The 23,940-nt window shown below is 41.2% G+C and overlaps 1 protein-coding gene across 1 annotated transcript in view; it reads left to right on the top strand.

Moving 5' to 3' along the window:
* DNAI1 (dynein axonemal intermediate chain 1) overlaps positions 1 to 23,940 on the top strand; it is a gene marked incomplete at both ends in the record, with an annotated part of 138,155 nt that overhangs the window by 25,591 nt on the left and 88,624 nt on the right. Inside the window, 3 exons of the mRNA XM_082301716.1 lie at positions 4,378 to 4,465; positions 5,219 to 5,336; positions 7,561 to 7,604. Coding sequence (XP_082157842.1) covers positions 4,378 to 4,465; positions 5,219 to 5,336; positions 7,561 to 7,604 — 250 coding nt within the window. The remainder of the gene's footprint in view (positions 1 to 4,377; positions 4,466 to 5,218; positions 5,337 to 7,560; positions 7,605 to 23,940) is intronic.

Below are 23,940 nucleotides of genomic sequence, written 5' to 3'. Positions count from 1 at the left end.
AAGGTCTTTTTCAACTCAAATGACTCTATGATTCCACAGTGCTGACCCAGAGACATGCTTGGTCTGAACTATAACTCTGCTTATGTTTTTGAATGAACTTAGAAATGACAGTATCTGAGGTGGAAGCAAAATGCGAAGAGCTTAATGTATTTGATGCAGGCTTGCTTCTCTCACCCTGAGATGGCACGGCAGGAAACCACAACACTGACATTAATGATTTTTAATGAATCTATGCAAAGAGGGGTGGAGCAATGTGACTGGACAATAACAAGGACATGTTGTATGCAAGAGAGGTAAAAATGGTACCATTAGTCTGACCTTTAACAGTACATGAGGCAACAGAATTAATATGGAGGAAAAAAATACAGAACAGGGATTAAATATGAAATGGAATAAAATAGCACATATTTACCAAAGGTAGGCCGTGTCCAAATAATCTCATGTCTGTCTTTAATGAAAGGCAAGTCATGTTTTTCTAGGACAAGGAAAGTAGAGGAAGGCAATTTAGCTAGAATTCTGTAAACTATTGCTGTAGTGCAATTACTAGATATACCAATACAATTAGGCAATTATTAGATATACCAGAAAAGTCGTTGTTATTACAGCCTGGGAGGGACTGGTGGAGTGGAAGACTTCATTTTGGAGTATCAAAACAATCTTTGGTAAGAAGCAGGCTTACAGTCTGTAATGACAGGGAGAAACATGAGCGTATTTCTCTGACTTCGTGTTGGTTGGTTAATTGTGATGTGGTTAATTGTGATGTGGCTATGAGAGACAAGCACATTGCTGGAATATCCCTGTGATGAATAGCAGAGAAGATATTTATGCTGATACCTTTTCAGGACTAGAACAGGGATATGTGATTTTGATCACCGCTTTTCAAAGATGATTGGTTGCAACCTGCGTAGAGATGGAAAATACAGTAAGAAATTCAAAGGTTGAATATACAACACTAGAAAATCTTAGCATGTTTATCTGCTAATGCAAAGGTAGGTAGGGACTCTGAGTTAGACAATAGAGTGAGAGAATTACTAAGGCAGAGGATCAGAGTGTCAACAGAAATACAGATAAATGTCAACCAATTAGGAATAGAAACATTAAAATATAAATTAAATTAATTAAAAAATGAAATTGAAGTTGGAACTTACTGCAGCGGAGCAGTCTCTAATCTCCTCTGAAACACAGGTGGTTGATCATTGTCCTAAGAAGTCCAAACAAAATTTATATTTAACAGAGAAATGTGTATTCCTGAATCATGTGAGGTCCTATCTCACATGTACCATTACCCCTGTATGAGATGTGCCTGGTGAGACAATGCACAGGGTCACAAATACCACTTGGAAGCTCTCGGAAGGATACTATTATTTTTTATATAATAGGTGAATTTAGAATGCAATTAACTTTCACATTATTGTTCACTTGTTCCTGGGCCATCCCTAGGAGTGGATCCATCCCAACTCCCCCTGTCTTCAATTTTCTGTTTGCAGTCTGTCAGAATTAAAAGCAAGGAGTGAAGAAGAGCAGATGAGTACAGTTATGGAATTTAATAACTGCTTGACATGGTTCAAGCTGGGGGACTTTATTTGGGATTTACAGTTGGTGTTTGCATTCAGGTGTTGGCTGGGCAACAGGTGACAACAACCCTGTACTGTGCTTCTTTCTTTGCAAACCAGGGGCTCTTCTAGTCACAGTATATGTATTGCCAGAGGTATGAGCAGTTACTGCCATGATGTTAGGGTGGCATTTGTCTTCTGGATTTGCAGTTACACACCAGTGGAAGCTTTTTGTCATGCTTCAGTTTATGGGAGTCGCACATTGCAACTGGCCACCTGCTGAGAGGCAAGTATGAGACAATTAGGGATAAGGAATTACAGAGCCAGACCAAGACATTTGTTTTCAAAGTATTAGCCCATTATCCATCTCACATATGATTCGATTAACATTATTGCTGTTCTAAAAATAAATTATGTACAGAAATAAACAAAACAAATGTGTTATCCTATGAGCTCTCATTGCATTTGGCTAGCTAGCTCAGAATTGGCCTAATGTGGAAAAGTGTGTTTCAAACAGGAATTGTTAAAAAAAAAAAAAAAGAAAAATTAGGCTTAGAACTTCCTCTGAAGATTTATTTCAGTAGCATACAGAATAAATAAAATCTGAAACAGGACAGGATACGCAGGGAAAATAACTTACTCTCATCCACTTATAATGTCAAAAATGTAGTTAGTCATGGATGTGTTGTTAACAGCATAGCTACCTGACAGAAAAGCTGACTTAAAGCTTTTTTGATTCATCTGGAGAGTTTCCTGCATTGCAGAAAAAAATCAATTGAATAATATATTGTTTCTGCATTTACAAGGTTGTTTTGGTTTTTTGTTTTGTTTCTTTTTTATTTATAGCCTCTTTTCCACTGAATCCCCCAAAAATAAAATTTATGGAATCATAGTATCATAAATTCATAGAATGGTTGGGTTGGAAGGGACCTTGAAGATGATCTAGTTCCAACCCCCCTGATGTGGCAGGGATGCCTTCCACTGGACCAGGTTGCTCAAAGCCCCATCCAGCCTGGCCTTGAACACTTCCAGGGATGGGGTGTCCACAGCTTCTCTGGGCAACCTGTGCCAGTGCCTCACCACCCTCACAGTAAAGAATTTCTTCCTAATATTTAATCTAAATCTACCCTCTTTTATTTTAAAACAGGTGCTCCTCATCCTATCACTAAACTTCCTGATAAATAGTATTCCTGTATTTCCTGTAGGTTCTCTTTAGGCACTTTAAGGTTCTTTAAGGTCTCCCCAGAGCCTTCTCTTCTCCAGGCTGAACAACCCCAATTCTCTCAACCTGTCTCCATAGGAGAGGGGCTCCAGCTTTTGATCATATTCATGACCTACTCTGGGCTCACTGCAACAGGTCCCTGTCCTTCCTGTGCTGGGACCCCAGAGCTGGATGCAGTGCTCCAGGTGGGTCTGAACAGAGCAGAGGGGCAGAATCCCTTCACTTCATCTGCTCCCTTTCTCTGAACTTGGTTTCAAATTCTACTTAATATTTTCTAGGATGGGAAAAGAGGACTGCACACATTACTGGAGGTGTAAGCAAACTATGGATTTATAAAAAATGTAACAGTTTATAGAATTCTTTTTCTCTTTTGTCCTCTCATCTCTGTGTAGCCCTATTAGTTTCATGCTCTTTGAAGTGAGACTCAATCTCCCTTGAGTGTCTGCAGAGCTCAGGAAAGAAGCAGAGGGCTGGACACACATAATCTGAAGTCATGTTTGTAGTTCTGACTGTGACTGTGTGGTATAGTTTGGTCAGCTCATTTCACTTTTTCTTTTCATGTTCAGGGCACCCTCAGAGCTGTGTCAAGGATGACATGTTTCTTTTCAGTGTTGTCACTGTAAAGGAAATCTTACTGTGCTGGCAGCCATCAGTCCCTAGCAGGGGTTTGAAGATGAAAGGCTTTGAAGCACTAATGGGGCTTTGGGACACCAGTAGTGGATGGGGATTCAGGTACTTGAAGCAGCAAGCTCTCAGAGCACCTTATACATGCCTTGGCATTCTCACATCCGTGCACAGAGCTGTGATGACATCATCCTTATATGGTCCAGCACAGTCTGTGGACTTTCAAGCTTTGTCCTTCCCACTACTGGCATGCAGGCTTCTTGTTGTTCTTTCTAATTAATCCAGTTCAGATTTCACTAGTGGTCGCACATACACACACAGAGTATAGAGAGCACACTCACACAAAAATAGTTGAGAATGGAGTTTAGTAAGATGAGGTGATCAGCCAGAGAGCTCTGTCAGATAAGCATACCAACCAGCCACCTGATGACAAACAGCCCCTGCTAGACTCTTTTCTCCACTTGTCCATGGACTTGTGAATGCATCAAGTTGTAATTAACCACTGAAGGACTCCTAAATCCTGTGATGTTTACTTAATGCCTGAGACAATAAACCTCTCCAGGTAGAGATGAGGGAGTGCTCATGCATGATCAGACCTCTCTGATTTCATCACCGAATCTGCTGAACGGTTATTCAGCAAGATGGGGTAGGAGTAATTTGTGTCTTTTTAGCTCATCCTGTCAGGAGTTAGCTTGAAAGACAAGACTCTTATCTACCTTTATAGGTAAGTACCTGTATTGAGTTAAATCAGGAACAAACACTGAAGTTACTACAGCTCAGCTGTGGATGGCATCTTGCTAAATTTATAATAAAGCAGTTACATTTTTTCAAGTGCCCATATCATTAGGTGCTGGTGTGACACATTTCAAATTAATCTGTATTCAAGATCAAAGGGCTCAAGTTTTTCAGTCACGTGAGATCTGAGGCACCTGTAAACAGACAGGAAGTACATTTTCTCTTCCTTTCTTTTCTCTTCAGCACAGTGATTCTCTAAGCAAGGTTGCAAAGGCTGCTAAAATAACGGAACGGATGGTGAACCTGAACACATTTGATGACATTGCACAAGGTATGGCCCACTGAGAGGTGCTTCTAACTCAAGTCTGAAGTCCTGCAGATAAGTACCTACACCCACAGCAAGGACAGGACAGAACAGAAGAGAACAGAGAAACACAAGTAAAATGAGCAGCTCTGGGAACCTGCTGACTCACACAAGGCAAATACTACATCAGACCATGGGCATGCAAAGAGCATGCCACATTAGCCCTGCTCTGAGCTGGCTGGAGACAGCAGGTCTGGTGAGCACTGCCCTCCCTGCAGCACTTCCTTCCCTCAGCAGGTACTTCACTCCTCGATGCAGGTGCTGGTGACAGCAGCCAGAGCTGAGCAGCTCCCTGCGCACGTACAGATCCCAGCCACAGCAACGTACTCAGTCTTGATGTCCTTTTGCAAGACTCGTTTTGCTGTCTCTACTCAGCTTCCTCCTGAAGGGCCATGTCTAGCTCTGGGAATGGCCTGAGCTCACACCTTGCTCTGGGCTTCTATTTTCTTGTTAATCCTTGTCTGCTGATCATCAGTTTGATTTTTATTTTCCTGTGTGTGTGAAGAGTTGGTGCTTGATAAAATGCAGGGCTGAGGTGCTGAGGCTTGGAGTTAGGAGTTAAGAGCTGAGATGCATTTTACACTAACAGTTGGGTTGTGCAGAGGCTGTGAGGATAACAGGTTGTCTTTTAAAGCTTCCCTGACACTGAACTGTGCTGATTTATTTCTGATTTATACACTGGGACCTTTTCCTTGATTTTTTTTTTTTTTTTTTGTTTAGATTTTAAATATTTTGAGGATGCTTCAGATGAATTCAGAGGCCAGGAAGGAACCCTCCTCCCACTCTGGAAGTTCCGGTATGAAAAAACCAAGAAACTTGCCGTTACTGCCATCTCCTGGTAAGTCTCTGCATTCCAAACTTATCTCGACTGTTGCGCAGGGGAGTGGAATGGAATGTAACGGGATCTTACGAGGCAGGTCTGGTTTCTCTGGGAACACGGTTACCGATTTATTACGGTCAGCTGTTTGCGCAGCACCTAAACGTGCCCGGTGCTTCTGGTTGCAAAGAAGATTGTGTAAGGTTGAATGTGCCAGGTTTGTGCCCTTCAGCAGAAACTGAAGGCAGAGCAGGCTTTGTGCAGCACTTGAGAAAAGTGAGTGCGGTTAGCAGGACAAAGAAGAGTCCCTTTTTTGGGAAAGCTGGGATAGATGTGTCATGTGCTTGGACTATATGCTATAGGAGTCAGCCCTACACAGGACAGCTCCAAAAGTCCTGCTATGGGCCTGAGAGTTGACCAAACATTTCTTGAACTTTGTCAGGCTTGGTGCTTTGACCACTTCCCTGGGGAGCCTGTTCTAGAGCCCAACCACCCTCTGGGTGAAGAGCCTTTTCTTAAGATCCAGCCTAACCCTCTCCTGACACAGCTTCATGCCACTCCCTCAGGTCCTGTCACTGGTCACCACAGAGATCAGTGCCTGGCCCTCCTCTGCCCCTCACAATGAAGTTGTAACTGTGATGAGGTCTCCCCTCAGTCTCCTGTTGTCCAGGCTGAACAGACCAAGTGACCTCAGCCACTCCTCATACTGCTTCTCCTCCAGACAGCAGAGGTATTTGTGTATTGGGATCTTGCACAGTTCAGTGAAGTAGGCATTTGCCCTGCAGTCCATTTTTGCATATTCAGTCAGTCCAAAAATGATCACTGATACTTGGAAATCGACTCTCTTTCATTCTGAGATATTATTGCTATGGTTTTTACTGTGAAAAAACTCACTTATTACCAACCTGAATGAGTCCTTTCATTTTTTAATATGCTTGATCCTCTAAGAATTGGCTTGGTTCATGCACTGAGCATGAGACAAACCTAATCAGACCCTGCCCTGTGTTCTCCTGCAGTTAGGCCTCCTCTCACTTGTTTGTGTGAGCACATTTGTGCCTTGACAAGGAGGATCTGTGGAGAGACAGAGCAGGATTGCAGTCTTCTGCCTTTCAAGCCACTGTGGTATTATATAAGGAAGTATCAAGCATGTAGTTTTTTGAGAATGACAGATAACAGTACAAATGGGAAGCAAAATTGGGAGAACAGGCATCTTTAACAGGTAATTTGTACTGCTGTTATACTTGTCTCCAGGAAATGATAACAGAAAGATGGCTCTGAAATTGGAAGAATAACTCCAAATTGCTTTATGGAATAAGCCTTTCTAATTCAATTTTTATTCTCTCATTTTTAGCAGTGATGGTGCATTTAGTGAAATGAACAAGAGCATTAGGATGCCTAGGTATTAGCCCAAATGAAAAAGGAGAAATTAAATGAGAAGTGGATTTATTTTATCAATTCACAGTAGTAAGTCAGAGAAAATACTCATTAGATAATTTCCACATACATTCATTTCACAGAATTGTTACCCACTGGTTGTGCTGTGTGAGCTCAGGGATAACAACTGTACTGATCTTTGTCCCATGGAAACCCTACTTACAGTGACTTACCACACACAGTAGAGGTTGTAGAGACGGTAGATGTTTTTCAAGTAAAGAGACTTTAGAAGACATAGTAGATGGCCAGTTGCTCACCATCAGTATTTGCCTCAGGAAATACACTGTTCACCAGCTAGGTCAGAAGGAAATGTTCCTTCCTGGTCTGTGGGAATGATCTTGAATTCATGGTCTGATAGCTGTCTCTTGAAGCACCTCTTGTAATTTAATAACAGGTATGGAAGGTGAGCTTATTGATTTAGAAACTTCTTAATCTTGCCACTGAAAGATGGGAACCAACATGTTCCTGCCTTTTCGCTTTCCTCAAAGACCTCATTTTTAAAAGTAAACTTTCTGCAATTACGAAATGGATAAGCCAAGAAGTGCTGGAGATTGACATAATGTCTGTCTTTTTATCCTTTTCATGTACTGTTTTGATCTTCTGATGTTCTGCTTTTTTGCAGGTGTTCTGCATCTTGAATTTGGATGAGTTTCTCACAAACTTTACTAGTGCATATGGTCAAAGGGCAGAGCCCTCACACTGTGCAGTCCTGTGAGAACAGACTCTGATTTAATGTGTGAAACACTGTGCATTGCTGTGGAACTACATGGTTAATAATAAATGCAATCTTATATATATTTTCTCATTACAGGAATCCAAAGTACAAGGACCTATTTGCAGTGGGGTATGGCTCTTGTAAGTATTAAATGCAAAAGAATCATTGAGAGATTTGAAATATTTAACAACTGCTCTGAGATCAACTCAGACAATCCTCTGAGGCATGGATTGCATCTCTTGACAAGGACTCACCTAATTTCAAAGCAATAAATTGAGATTTAGCTCAATACAGGGATTAGATGTTTCCATTCCATGACATGAACATTCAGAAGTACTAGGCATAGACAGAAATTATTGTAGGACTAAAATTTAAAACAGGATAGTGTGACACATAATGGAATCGCTAAACTATTCTTCCTTCCTTTGTGATCTGGAGAACAGAGATACATATGGTTTCAAAAGAGTTTAGATAGCTTCATGGAGGACCAGTTTGCTGTTGGAGGGATAAACCACCTGATTCAGTAAGTTGATAGCTTTGAATTGCTGGGAGCTTGTTACATACAGGCAACAGACCTGTATTTGTTGAGATTCTCAATGTAAGCAATTGCTACTTGTTGGTGTAAGGTACTTGGCTAGAGCGGCTACAGGGACCTTTGGTATCATCCCAAATACATATTCATTCTTATGTCTTTTTCTGTGCTCTGACAATGGAACCAGATGGGTTGTCTTCATTTATACTGGTAAGGACTGCACTCTGCTTGCAAAATTTCATTTTCCTTTTAAAATTATGTTTTTCTTTTGACTTTCACTCCATCTGAGCTCTGGAAATGTTCCTGTTAGTTTGCCAAGAAGCCTAAATTGGCCTGACACTCTCTTTAATTCAGCAGGCAGCAGCTATTCTAAAGAGCAGATTAGAATCAGCTTTTGGAAAAGAAAGCATGGTGTGAAGTGCTCAGGATGTCCTTGTCTTGTACAGCACAGCAAAATCTTACTGTTTTCACATTCCTGTGCTTAGAGAGTGCAGGAATTTAGCAGTGCCTTCCCACTGCCCTGTCAGCCAGGTGGCAGAGGAGAGATACAAGCTCAAGGAAGGTAATCTCCGTGCTTAACCTATTCAAGCAATTGTTCTAATTTCATATGCTTCGTATACTAAGCAAGACCAGTGTGCTTTCTGGGTTGTGCAAAATTATTTGTTAGTTCTGCCAGGGTGTGTTGTGCCAAAAGCAATACAGAGATGCAAAGGGAGGCAAACTCAGTAGCTTGCCATGTAAGTGGACGAGAGATCCAGAAATCTTCTTATCCCATTTATATAGAGGACAGAGGACATAGCTCCTCTCAGCCAGCTGTAGCCAACCAAGAGCTAAGAGCTGAGTCTCTGCTCTAGACTCTCAGTTTAGTCAGCAGGGAGAGATCAGCACATCCAGAGGCCATCCATCCTGATGTTCAAGGGAGCAGCTAAGTGGCTCTCTGGAAGGGGTGATCCCTCCTCACAAGTGAACCAAGGCAGAGCACCCAGCCTGGGTGCCTGTCTCTTAGATGAATAAAGTGAGGTGAGATAAATCCAGCCCAGAGGAAATGATCCTAGAGTCACACAAGGGCTGGAATATCTTTGGATCTTCTGTGGCCATAATTACATCACCAGTCTTCTGTGCAGCAGGCATTTGGGAGCACTGCCAAGATACAAGTAACGCATTTGTCCTACTGCCCAAAGTATACTTTTTGAAACAAAAAATCCCTTGTTTACTGTGGGTTGACGCCACTCCAGAGTGGTGGGTGCTTTCTTTGCAGAGAGGGCTCTAGCCTCTCCTTTGCTTTTGTACCCTATTTCTGCAGTCTTCACCAGTGATTTATTTGGGTGGGATTTCTGAGGCTAACAGAGTTTCTTTGGCATGAGACAGGCTCTTCTGAACAAGAAAATATTGTCATTGAAATTTGCAATTCAGGTTTTATGCTGTCTGTCTGGAACTAATTTTTATTCCCATGAGGAGGAGCTATCTTTCTGTTTTTGTTTTTTGCATAAATGAGATTGCTGGGTTTCTGTCTACACTGACAGCCTGCAGTGCAGGGTTCAAAGAGCCTCTAGTGGGTGTTGGGCTTGTGTTCTGCCTTGCTGATGGGAACACTACAAATACGAGCTCAGGTCTTTGCCATCACCTCAGTTCATGTTCCAAAAGCAATTGTGCCTTTGACAGCCTTCAGTGATGGCATTTTACATGCAGCTCTAACTGTCAGCACATGAGCTGAGTAGGGAAAAACATTGTCTCTATGGCCAATGTATTTTAGCCTACAGTTTCTTTGGTTTTAATGGATGTAACTTGCCACTCACAGGGATGTGTGAAGAGTACGGACTCACACACAAAGCACTGGCAATCTGAGGTATTTGGCAAAGATATCTACTCAGTTCTTCACAGTCTGAAATAGGGCTTCGTGTAGGCAGAAGTAATGCACATAAAGATACATATACTGTTCCAGGTTTCTTGTGTAAAATAGCATAAGCAATGCTGGCACAGGGTCCTTACACTGGTGTGACTGCATCCAAAGTAAGAGTTGCTGCAACTTTGTGATCAAACTAAATCGGTGTCAAATCTAGACCAGAGCTTTCATGGAGATGAGCTGGCGCTTAATAGATGTCCTGAGGCTCCCCGAAGCTGAAGAGTAATGGTGGAACACAGAACATGAAACAGCTCTGGTTGCACTCTCCTACAACATAGAGACAGGTAAATACAGGGCGGCTGCGCATGCTTACTGGACAGTCTTGAATTTTCCCACTTCTCCAATGAACTGCCCAATGACCATGGATAATCTTTTATTTACTGCCCTGCACTGAGTGAGGCAGATGGGTGGTTGGTCACTGCAATAAGGATATCCCCAAATAGGACATGCTCAGGATGCTTCAGAGGGAACAAGGAAAGGTAAAAATGAACTAAGTGGCTTTTACAGCAAGCTACTGCCTCTTCTGTGTCCCTCTCTACTTCATAAGCATTTTCAGAATCAGCACTTCAGTTAGAGATTAGAATGAAGAAAATGACTGGTAGCAAAACTAGCTCACTCACAGAGGGAAAATGTAATTCTGCAGGGACTGAGAGGATATGCATGGAGATATGCTATTTGCCTCCTCCTCTTTTCCTACAAGCTGCCTCATTTCCCTCTATCTAGAAAACAAATAGTGGAAAAAATAATTAGTAGTGAATTCCCAATCCACATTTAATAAAAACTAAGATCAGCTTCATATTACGCCACTTAGGTTTGTAGACAGCTTGTTTCAGGCCCCAGAGACTTGTTCTAGGCCAAATACTTTGTTTTCCAGTGAAGTGTTTTTCTGCCAAATATGAATTTGAGAGACACAAGCAAGGAGTCATAGAATCATAGTGTGGTTTGGATTGAAAGGAATCTTAAAGAGTGTTCAATTCAAACCCTTCTGCCACTGGCAGGAATGCCACCCACAAGATCATGTTGCTCAGATATCAAACCAGTCCTTGAACACTTCCAGGGATGGGACACATCCACAGCTTCTCTGGGCAATTCCAGTGTCTCACCATATTCACAGTAAAGAATTTATTCCTAATATCTAATCTAAATTCTCAGTTTAAGAGGGTTATCCCTAGTCCTTTCATTATCTGCCTATGTAAAAAGTAATTCTACATCTCTTTTATAAGCCCCTTTTAAGTACTGGAAGGCCACAATGACGTCTTCCCAGAGCCTTCTCTTCTCCAGATTGAACAACCCCAACCCCCTCAGCCTGTGTTCATAGTGGGGGTGCTCCAGCCCTCTGATCATGCCTGTGAGATCTCCTTTGGACTCACTCCAACAGGTCCATATCTTCCTTGTCCTCCAGAGATGATCATCAGTCAGTGTAAAATGGGATGGAAAGTGCTAAATATTGAGGAGACAGGGGCTGAAGAGATTATTGTGATGATGTCTAAGTCTTGGCTCCCCTACCCAACTTCTTGAGTATCAGGATTGAGAGCTCTTGTACCCTAAAAAAAATACCTCTAAATGTCTCCCAGCTCTCATTCACTCATTTACCTCTGAGAGCATTTTCCTGAGGGATCACGCACCTTAATGGTCTAAAGAGACAGAAGTTTAGGCTCTGGCAGTGAAATGTTTTTTAGTCCAGCTAGTGTGTGCTCTGCTGTTTCAATGCCATGTAAGTTTTAAAATCAAATCTTATTATATACTTAACTGGATGCTGAATGAACACATTCATACTTATGTTAGCACAGTTATTTTATCAGTCATCCTAGCAAGAGAGATGTCAATTTTGACAAGACATTTACCTGCTCCTTAGGTCTAGTGGTCCAGATAATAGATGAGATAACTCAGCAGGACTGGAGTCCTCACACTGAAAGAAGCCCACTGCATACAGATAAGGTCTGTGATCCTTAATTGATGTTAACTACTTGTTAACTGCTCCTGAAATGTAGAAAATCAGTCAAGTTTTCTATGAGATCTCAGTCAAATTACAGAAATAATGATTGAGAACCATAGAATCACAGAATGTCCTGAAATGGGGGGGACCCACAAGGATCATGGAAGCCCAACTCCTGGCTCTACACAGGATCATCCCCAAGAACCCCACCGTGTGCTTGAGAGCATTTTCCAAACTCTTCTTGAGCTCTGTCAGGCTTGGTGCTGTGACCCCTTCCTTGGGGAACCTATTCCAGTGCCCAACCACCCTCTAGGTGAAGAATCTTTTGCTGATATCCAACCTAAACTACCTTTGACACAACTTCAGGCCATTCCCTCAGGTCCTGTCACTGATCACAGAGCAGAGATCAGTGCCTGGCCCTCCTCTGCCCCTCACAATGAAGTTGTAACTGTGATGAGGTCTCCTCTCAGTTTCCTGTTCTCCAGGCTGAACAGACCAAGTGACCTCAGCCACTCCTCACACGGCTTCCCCTCAAGGCCCTTCACCATCCTTGTTGCCCTCCTTTGGACACTCTCTAGCAGCTTTATCTCCTTCCTGTATTGTGGCACTCAAAACTGCCCCCAGCACTCGAGGAGAGGCTGCCTCAGTGCAGAGCAGAGCGGGACAATCCTCGCCCTTGCCCAGCTGGCAGTGCTGGGCCTGATGCCCCCCAGGACAGGGTTGGCCCTCCTGGCTGCCAGGGCATTGCTGACTCACATTCAACTTCTCATCAACCACGACCCCCGGGTCTCTTTCTGTGGCACTGCTTTCCACATCTCATTCCCCAGTCCATCCATACATCCAAGGTTGTCCCATCCCAGTGTATGGCTGGTGATTGAACATCTCTCTGATTTGTCAGAGTCTCTCTGCAGGGCCTATCTGCCTTTGAGGGAGACATCAGCTCCTTCCAGTTTAGTATCATGGACAAACTTGCTTAATATTCCTTCCAGTCCTGTGTCTGAGTTGTTTATGAAGACACTGCAGAGCACTGGGCCCAAGATGGAGTCCTGCAGAACCCGACCAGTGACCAGCTGTCAGCCTGATGTGACCCCATTAACTATAACCCTTGGTGTCTTACCCATCTGCTGGTGTTCACCCACTGCATGATGTAATTGTCTATCTGCACGCTGGACATCTTGTCCAGAAGGATATTTAGGGAGTCCAGCTCTTTGATACATTAGAAAGTCATAAAAAATAGAACCAAAAATAATTTCAGAAAGTTATTAGTCCGTCTTCCTGCAAGATAATAATTTATTTAAAACATGGCTTGAGGTCTAAACTTAGTCCACCTAATGATGATTGCATGCACTATAATTCCTGTCATCGTTGACAGCATAGCCCTGTAGATGACAGGGAAGCCTTGTGACAAGGACAGAAATGGATGTTTGAAAAGTAGAACCTTAAAAAGCCTGAAAACTTTGATTTAAGAGTGTAGGCTGTGGGCTTAATAAGGCTCAGTGTTACAAAATATGCCAGGTGTTCACTTGTGTTTTCTTCTGTGCAGTGGTAGATTTAAAGGTTGTGATGCAGGATGTGGAACATAGTTTGGAATGGATTTACATAATGAGCTGCTGTTAAATTTGGTATTTTCTGATGAATGACCAAAAAACTTTAAGTAAAAGCACCAAGTGGATTGAATACTACCTAAAAAATTCAGATCTTTGAAGCAGCTCTCAGAAAGTCTCTTCCAATATGTTTATATATTTAAATTATGTTCCCAGAACAGACAGAGAAGACTCCTGGGAGCAGAAATCCCTACTAATCTTTCTCTAAGCTACAAGAGTTTATTTTTATATTGGGAATAGAGATTTAAGACCTTGTCAGACAGAGAAAAAACATTTTATACTGCCTGGACAAAATTCTTTATCTAGTATAGGACTGTGTGCACATGCAATTCGTGTGAGGGGACTGCTCTGGAGAGGAGGGGCTGGCAGGTCCCCAGTGTCATAATGGCCTATATGCTGGACCAGGTACAGCAGTGAATGTCAGACTTTTTAGAACCCACAGTGAAGCTATTGAAGTTTTCTGAGTCAAATATTACAAAAGGCTGATAGAGATTCATGTGGCCCACACACCTCACTCAAAGAGAAGTTCATGTTGCAGTCTGGATTCAGTTTGCTGTTTGGCATGCATTTGTATGCTATAACAGATTCCAGCTTTGGGAAAATGTCTTCATGTTCATTCAGTTATGTGCCCAGCGTGCAAATTGATAAAATTAAATACATCTTCAATGGCAAAAGACCTTTGAGGCTCATTCTCTGTTTTTGGCGACAGGATTGAGAACTGCATTGTACCACCATAGAGTATGAGTGTTTCCTTTTAGTTGTGAATGTATTTTTTATTGGTATTTTGTATATTTGTACTGTAAATTGAAATACTGTCCCCTTTTGCAAATGCTGTTGATGCCAGTTATTAATTGTAGTTGGTACAAGAGTTATTGATATCTAAATAGCAATAATGAAATTATGTTCAGAAAAAAAAGAAGACAATCACAGAAATAAAACATGATTGCATAGTTGCCAGTGGTTTTAACTGATTATATTTTAAGTTGCTACTGTAAAGGGATATTACAATACAGAAAACAAGCATCAATAGAATAAGCAGAGAGAAGAATTAAAAGGGAATTTGTGAGTCTTATTTGTGAATTCCTGTAGAACATTTGTATGGGCAGTGAGTATCCCCACAATCAAAAAGGGAACACCCTGGAGGGCTTGGGTTTGCTATGTACTAATTTATTAGTGCTGCTTGTGCTATGTGACTTTTTAAAGCTGAAAGGAATTTTCCATTAATACATTGTCTTAATTAAAAGAGGCTGCTGGGGAATGAAATAGGAAATAAAATGTAGCAATCAGATGCCTCTTAGGCAAGCATATCGAAAGCCATTAGTAACTAGGTCTGATGTTAATCTGTTATTTTATGCATGAAATCACTGCTATCAAAAAGTTTTGATGAGACAAATATTGGGAGGTGTCAAGAAATGGAACAATCATTCAAAGAGCAATTTAGATCCCTTTGTAGCAGAATACAAGGTATCAGTCTGTGTTACAATGTTCAAAAAAATTCAAGCTGTGTAGCCATACCGAGGGAAGCCCTATTTTTGGATGCAGAGATTTAAAAAAAGTTTTGTGAAGAAACACCAATGCTTAACTTAATCAGAATTCCTTGGATCTATAGAGGAGAAGGGTTGCAAAGGAACTCAGGGGTTAAAAGAATTTTTAAAAGCAGTTTTTAATTTAATGCTGAAATGACTGTCCTGGAAAGGCATGCTCATCACTGGTGACATGCTAAAGGGAAGGGTGACAAACTGGAAAGGGTTCAAAAAAGAAAGAACGAATGATCTAAGAGCAAGGCGACTGACCTGGGAAACAAATTTAAGGAATTTGGTTTGTTCAGTTTGTCAAAGGAAAGCTTATTAGGTCACTGGATTGTGGTCTGTTAACTCCCTGTATTGGGAAAGCAGCTCATGTAACAAAGGGATCTTTAATCTGCCAGACAAATGATGTAACAAGATCAAAGAAAAGCTGGAGCTACATGAATCAGGCCAGACAATGTGTGGCTCTTAATAGCAGATGAGCAATTGAGAACAATAAATTTTGGCATCTGGTAAATTACCATCCTCTGGAATATGTAAAATGCGGAAATTTTAAAGATAGATATTTGTTGTCTGAACTTTTGGTCTGTTGCAGATATGATTTCTTCACTTAAAGCAAGATTTAAAGTAGTCAAATCTTGTGTCCTTGATATCTTATATTCTTCAGGAGTCTGATTTATTCACTCTTCTCGCCTTTTTAGGGGCTTCTTTCTGCACTGTCTCCTGTTTGAGGCCTCAAAGTTTATTTGCAAAACATCTCTATCCTCCTCCATGGTCTGACAGTCTTTGAAAAACCTCCCTAGTGGAATCAGTGTTAGAAATTTAAGCCATTGTACATCCGGTTTATTGAGATAACCAATTGTGGTCAATTAAACATAATTACACAGAAAATTACACTTTATTTGGTTTTCCAAATACCAAATATCTCTTACCACATATGCAGAAATGACCTATTATACTATCTATTAGTAAATATAACCTAATAACCATAATACATTAAGTAAACCATATGAAAAAATAATTTCATTTGGAAACTTAATTACTGATTTGTAATATAAATTCTGTGAGCTTTGCCTGGTTCTTCCAAGACTTAACCTTTAAGTACATGTAATTTTCAATCAACTCACAATATCAACTTTTGCTGTAGCTTTTTGTTATGCATGAAATAGTAAAGAGCTCTGTTGGCGTGTTTGGGAAAAAAGATGTATTAACAGATTTTCTAGTGCCTGGGGATCAAAGGAGCTGCTCAGCCATTCTGTTGAGTCTCTGGTGCATTGCAGGCCATTAAATTCCACCCACTTACCTCTCTGTGTAGCCCAGTTAGTTTGATTAGTGCATTTTTATCCACAGGAGACTAAACATTTGTGTGCCATAGAGTCTTACCTGTTCAATAAAACTTGTCTGATGCCTTTCCTTTCTTAGCTTTGTCTCTGGAAATCGCTCCATTTAAGTTACTGTGGGAATTCTTTTTTTGGCATTTGCACAGCAGAATCCAAGGATAGACAGGTTAACTCTCTTTGTCATTGATGTCAAGGGGAGGGTCTTGGGATGAACATCTGCTAAAAGACTTTCTAACCTTCCATACTGAGACACCCCTTGGCTCAGTAAGAAAAGATAGTCAACAGATATTGAGGACAGGCAAAACAGGTCTAAACACTCTCTCTTAAAAGGATCAATTTTTGCTTTACTTTAAAGATTCATTTTCCCACATACAGATGTTCTTATGCCTGTGGTCTGTCATGTAAACACTATTTGCTTTTTTATTTTGCATTCCCTCCAAATACTAAGGTCACATTTTTATTATAACTTGACTTTTCCATATCAAAAGTCCTGGAATCAACTCTACTTCTCATGTGCTAAGTAGGAAAAAATTTGTCAGGCCCTGAGGCTTTAGTGGTCCTGACCATCTTCACTAGCATCTCTTCTCAAGAGCAGTGGGATTAGCCCTGGCTGCCCACTGGGCCCCTGTACTGCTGGCTATGTTATTGTGCTTGGGTATCAACTCCATATCTCTTAGGGAGTAGGAAGTGATTCCTGCAACCAACCCTGGCAAGTGACCTGCTTCCCTGATAATCCAATGCTTAGGTCGCTAAATAGCAAAGTAAAATCTGGATAAAACACAAGCCAGCATTGCTTAACTTTAATGTATTTACTCATGACAGATACTTAACTATTTTTCCATTTCACTTTGTATTTTAAAGGGCTTGGTTTCCTTCTGTTTGCTTTGTATTTCAGTGTTAAAACCTTGATATGGGGTACAAAGCAGATTTCTTAATCTGAATGCTTTGACTTGTATCTGAGAGATAACAGTAGTAAGACCAAAGATCCAGCCTTCATTTAATTCTTTGCATTAGAACTTAGAGGATGAGATTCAGTAATTTAGGTAGATTCACAAAAAATAAGTATTTTTAAAATTCCTTTTACCTTACAATAGTTCAGATTTGTATGCCTCTTTCTTCAGAGGAATTTCAGAGAGTTCATGTAAGGGAAGACTAAATGAATTGGTTTGTTTGGCCTCCATAGTGCTCTGTAAGTGTATCAGGACTGATGAATGCCAGGAGGCATAAGATCTGTTTAGGGCTCATGCAGGCACATGTATTAATTTAAGGGAGAGTTTGGTATGCTATGGGTTTGTTCTGGTTGCCTCTCAAGATAAGGCTCTGGAACCAGTGACCTTGAGAGGTTTTTCCATTTGCTCTGTTTGTCAGATGCAACTGTAGTTGTGAAATCTACCACACAGATAAGAAACGATGGTGACTGTGTAAGGTTTATTTATCAGTGAATGCATACTTTCCTGTGGTTAATCAGCTATTAAAGCTCAAAAGTTTTAAAATCCTTGTTAAGAAGATAGAAGTATTGTTAATCTGTCGTGACTATGGGAGTGCAGCCTCTGTAGTAAAGTGTTGCGTTGAAAAACTCAATCATATAAATAATTTGTACAGAATTCTGTTATGATTTCTTTTAAAGGTTACTGTTGCAGGCTTAGATACAACTGGGTAATCTGCGTTGTTCAGTTGCATTCAGAGTCTTTCAAGCTAAGGATGTACTTCAATGGTGAATACCTGTGTGGAGGCTGCAATTTGCCAAGTGGTTCCCTGGGAGTAAGAGGGGGATTTCAGGGGTCTTCTTGGACGAATTACATGGAAACAGGTCCTGCAGGGAAGATGAGTCTGAGAGAGTTGTTTAATATTCAAGGATCACTTCTTCCAGGCTTAAGAACGATGCATCCCAATGAGCAAGAAATCAGGCAAAGCAGATGAGACACCTGTGTGGATCAATAAAGAACTCCTGTCACTACTCAGGCCTGAGCAGGAAAGATGATGGAGATGGAAGCAGGGACAGGCCACTTGGCTGAATATAGAGATGTTAACAGATCAGGTAGAAATGAGACAAGGAGGGCCAAGGCCAATCTGGAATTAATTCTAGCCAAGGATGTCAAGAACAACAAAAAAGTCTTCTTCGAATACATAAATAACAAAAGGAAAACAAAGGATAATGTGGGCCTGTTACTTGAAGGGGGGAGGGATGCTGGTAAGAGAGGATTCAGGCAAAGCGGAGTTGCTGAACACCTTCTTGCATTGGTCTTCATTGACTAGAACAGCCCTCAGGGGTCTCTGACCCAAAAGATTGGGGTAAAGGAATGTTGGAAGCAAGACTTTCCTTTGATTATGGAGGATTGGGTTAGAGAACACCTAGGCAGTCTTGACATCTGCAAGTCCCTGGGCCCTGATGGAATGCATCAACAAGCACTGAGGGAACTGATGGACACCATAGCAAGACTGCTCATGATCGTCTTTGACAGGTTGTGGCAATCAGAAGAGGTGCCTGGGGAAAGCAAATGTCACCCCAGTTTTCGGAAAGGGCAAGAAGGAGGACCAGGGGGACTACCAGCCAGTCAGCGTCACCTCAGTCCCTGGAAAGATGGTGAAGTGCCTTGTTCTGGAGGTCATCTCTGACCACATGGATGACAAGAAGGTCATCAGGAGAGGTCAGCATAGATTAAATAGGGGTAAATAATGTTTGATCAACCTTATTGCTTCCTATGATGAAACAGCTACCTGGATAGATGAGGGAAGAGCAGTGGATATTGTCTACCTTGACTTCGGCAAGACTTTTGTCAGTAACACCCCGGAGTCATGTTATAGTGCAAAAAATTATCAATAAGAACACTTATCATAAAATGTACAAAATTGCCTCTGTGCATCTTCTCTGTATGCGTTGATCTGCCCCTTGCTAAACTGTACACAATAGCCACCCCTTAAAAGCAAGGCTGTGTATGTAAATAATTTTTGTTACAAACCTCTTTAGGCAAAATATCTCTATATTTTTATCCATCTCTATGTAGTATGCCTATTAACTAATAGTTGTTTCTTTTCATAGATGCCCTTAAAGCAGTCTATGGGACAGAAATTAATGACACTGGGAGTGGTGGAATACTTATCTTCTTGTCTATGATAAAAATAATATATTCAAAATTGTTTTGCAAGCAACGTAAGTATTTATGATGTCTTCAGCAGAGTTATTTGATGTATGAAAGTTAGAAAACAGGAAGAACTAAAAGTGGAAAAGGTAATACTTAAAAGCATTGGGAGCTCATCTCTCAGGGAGTAGGTAAATTTTATTTGGGCTAGGAAATTTTTCCCTAAGTGTGGCATGGTGTTGCCAAGTCTGATCATTCAGCGATGACAAGGCATTATGAAATCATTAAAAATTGAAAGAGCTTACTTGTTTTTATTTGCCGTCTATAATTTCAGGGTGGAATCTGTTTGGTGTTTTAAAACCTTCCTTTACTGCCACGATGGCTAGCAGTGTTTTGGTCTGAAACAAAGCAGAAGCAGAACTTTGTTTAAATAATAAAGCTCAGGCTTGAAAAGAAAACTTGCTGCTATTGCAGCACTCCGGATTTCAGGAAATTGGCAGCCCTGTTGCAGCTGCTGTCTCTCTCCTTGCATGACCCTCTAAGCAATATCACCTCATGGAGGTAGAGGCAATGATTCCCAAATAAATGGACTTCTGTGACCTATACCAAAATCCCAGTGGGCTTGTACCTTTGCAAATCTGATGAGCTGCAACTTTTGCATTTCATGTATCTTGAGAGACCAGCTCACAGCTCCACTTTGATCCCTGGAATACAATAGGAAATCCCCAGTAAGTCATGGGTCTGGTCCACCTTTGCTAGTTTGTTGCTCCTTGCTGTTCATTTGCTTCCTTAAAGCACCTTAGTTTGTGTGTATTGAGATAAAATTGCTCTTGTGGCTGATTTATGGTTTTTAATGTAATTTTCCAAATTTGTATTCCCACTGAGAAAAATTAATTAAGTTTTGTAAAGGCAAGTTTGAAATACATTTTCAGATTTGCAAAAGAGTTTGCGGGATTTCCACCCAAACCCCAAGCTGCAGTGGGACCTTTCATATTTTAAAGGTGTCAGAGTTTAGCTTCTTCCTATATGTCTCTTGTACTGCAGGATCTGTGACAGCCTCTAATCCTTCGAGACTTCACAGCTTGCTCTGAAAATTGCAATTTCCTTTTCTTCTTTGAAACAAATTCTTATAATTTCTTGCATATGGCATTACAGCTGACAACATGAAGTCCCAGCCTGAATATTAAGACTGTAAGTCTATTTCTTGAGTTGTGCTACAGTGTATAAATTCATTCAACTGGACTTTCAAGGTGGATGCCACCAAAAGGAAATCTCAATTAATTTACAAATGACAGTCAGTTGGGACCATGTTCTATGTTGAGCAGCAGCTGATTCACATTTTAACAAGCTATTGTTTTCCCAATTTGAATTCTATGATTTCTTGAATCATCAGCTTTTCTCCAAGACACACTGGGTGGTATTTGCACTATTAATCATGCATTTTATCTTTTACTTAGCACATGTATTTACGTAACTGCAGGATTAGTTAAGAGAAAGGGCAGAATGTGGCTTCCAGATGAAGTGGAAAAAAGTTCAGCAGTGGAAAGAAGTGGAAAGAAGTTTCAGCAAGCAACTGCAGGTCAGGAATTCTGAAAACCACATGTAATGTCCGAGATAACTGGGCAATGAAAGCTTTCTGCCTGTTCGGATGATGAGGGTAATACCACTTCTTACTGTTATTTTCTGTGTTGAGTAGGAGAGAGGTCATTTGGGCAATGTCTATAAAATACTGCCAGACTGTATTCCGATTTCATGCCTAGGTTTACTGGAGTGTCTGGCTATGAAATTATATCTGATTTCTGTTCATTGGGAAGGTATTTGATGGTGTCTGCCTTCCGCATTACAAGATAAAATTTTTCCTTGTTTGTTGAAAAGAAATTTTAATTAGCATGTTGGTTTGATTTTAGATTTTGGCTATTGCAGTGTTGGTTTCATACAACAAATGTGAATTTAAAGAATGATATAAAATCAGGCTGGAGTGGGCCTCTAATTATATCAGGAAAGGCTTAATTCTGCCTGATGGCTTCTGACAAATGTGTGACACTTTTAAAACCAATTTCTTAAAGCTCAAGAGGATAGGGCATCTTATCTCCTCTTAAGCAGCTTGTCTCAGTATTGTCAGACTCACTTGCTGGAGCAAAAACCTGCACAAGTGCACCTGGCACACCTTGCTGGAGGGCTTGTTATAGCTCCAAAGCTGAAATTTGGAAGTACAGGACAGACCTTGGACTGGGAAGTAGATGAGGGATTTCCCACTTCAGCTAGGTGGGCAAGTAAGGATGCATCCTTCCTGGAGAAGTCTCCTTTCCAGTGACTGTGCTGCAGGGTTATTTTAGTTCTTTGTGTAGATGTGCATGCAGAGCAGCTTGAAGCTCATCACAGCCCTACTGATGTCCCTCTGTTAGGAGAGAGACTCCAGGAAGGGAACACCTCTTCAAAATAGGGTTCTGTTGCATTAAAACATCCACAGAGGAGCATGCATAGGCTAATGACCAGTCGAGTATTTTGCCACTCCCTGGGAAATTTTCGAAGAATGCTGGGTATCAAGAAGAGAGGGTTCTTTCCTACCCTGAGCACCATCCCCTCTTTTGACTGGCAAAATGGGGGCTGAGGGTTTACATAAAGACCCTGAAGATGATTCAGCACTCTCCCTATTGTGTGCTGTGCAGAGATTGAGTAGAAGAAAATACCCAGTGTATCCTCTGAAAACTGTAGTAGCTGCTGTCAATCAGCTCTCTACAGATTGGATCTGTTTGAATCCTCATTTTGTATGGGCAGAGTCACTCATGAGGTGTTTGGTGTAGTACCACATGTGTTACTGGTGGCTGGCATCACCTCTGTACTATAAATATCCCCATTGGATAGTGGCACAGTGTTAATTCTTGCATGTGTTCATACCATTTGTACTTGCTTTTTCTAATCAAATATTTACCAACAATCCCATTGTACTCTCTGGCATCATGAGGCAGCTCCCTGAAGGAAACCATTAATTTTCTGCTGTACACACTGGTTGATTAGATGCTTTGTGGAGGAGGAACTGATATGAAAGCATAGAAATGAAAACAGCAATACTCCTGCCAAGCACTATAGCCTGTTGCTTTCATTCATCAGCTGTTTTTATTCATTTGTCTGAGGCAATGCTAGTGAATGACTCTTACTGGAGAACTACACAGACTGTGAGGCAGCGCTCAGGAGCAGAGCAGCCTCCCTTCTTTGCTGTCTTCTATCAGTATCCCTGTTCCCAACACCAGGGGTCAGCTTTCTACTGTTCATTTGAAGCCCTTTCTGCTCTAGCTATGGCATCTAGCTGTTACAAGATACAAGGAGACCAACGGGAAGTTCCAGTCCTCCTCCAGGCCAAACATATCTTGCAGGAAAGGTAAAGGTAGAAATACTTACGTGCTGGGTAACGTGTATTGCGCTTCTTTCAGCAGAGCTAATGTCTAATTGCCTTTCTCTTCCATACAGGAGCTGCAGTTTTCTATTTGTTGTTTAGACTGACTTCAGAGCCAATGGATGTGACAGCTCCTTCACGGTGACCTGGGATTGCAGAGCGGGCAGGATCTCTGCCTGCCTGTTTTAGTTTCTTACATGGTCTTAATTGCTGTCATGTCTGAGGTTCCTTTCTGCCTTGAGAGTCTGTGTCTTCCCAGATGAGGTCACGGCAATGCTGCCTTTATTTCTTAATGATGAAAAAAACTAAGCCAAGGGGCTCACAGGGAACAGCAAATACCCAGATCAGAATTCATCTCACATTCTGTAGAGCAGTCGTAGAAATAGCAGGCTCTATTCCTGCAATTCCCATAGAAGCAAAGTGACTCTAGCGGCATTTTTTTCAAATAGGTTATTCAACCTGATTGCTGCTTTTCCAGACTTGTGCCATCACACCATGATTCTGTTCTGAAGGGCCCCTAGCTTTTCTCAACCATTCCATGTGAAGAGCAGGAAGCTTCCTAACTCAGCTGTCTTTGCTGGCTAGCATTCAATCAGACAGCTGGGTCACCAGGCAGCTTTAAAGACCTAGTCCTCCTTAGATTTATTTTAGGAATTGCTAATCATATAGATTGAGTGTTACATAAATGTAATATCACCATCAGTACCCGAAGATGGCAGTGTCATTTAAAATGATTGTTTTTTTTCAGGCAGGTCAACAAGCACAGGGGCACTGGGGTGAGAACACAGAGGAGGGAATCAAAAATGGCAGAAGGAAAGATAAATCAACATTTTTAGCAGCTGCCCATGATTAGATTGGTTTGTGTCAGTCATGAACTGGACTTGAAAATATTTCTCCATCTTGGTGTACACTCTGAGAAAGAAAACTTCCACCTAAATCTGGAGGAGCAGTTGCAGAAAGGTGTCTAAGGGGGTCTGGCATGGGATGCCTTATGCATTCGCTTACTTGAGAGTAGCAGGGAGAAGAGGGGCTACTTCTATGTATAATGGTGGTGAGATCTTCACTGGAATGTTGTATCCAGCTATTAATAGTTCAGTCTTCAAAATGGATGTTAAAATTGAAAAAAGGTTCAGAGATGAACCGCAATATGACTTATGTTTG

The sequence above is a fragment of the Coloeus monedula genome, assembly GCF_965178545.1.
Source record: "Coloeus monedula genome assembly, chromosome: Z".
Classification (NCBI taxonomy): Eukaryota; Metazoa; Chordata; class Aves; order Passeriformes; family Corvidae; genus Coloeus; species Coloeus monedula.
This window is presented reverse-complemented; position numbering and strand designations above follow the sequence as displayed.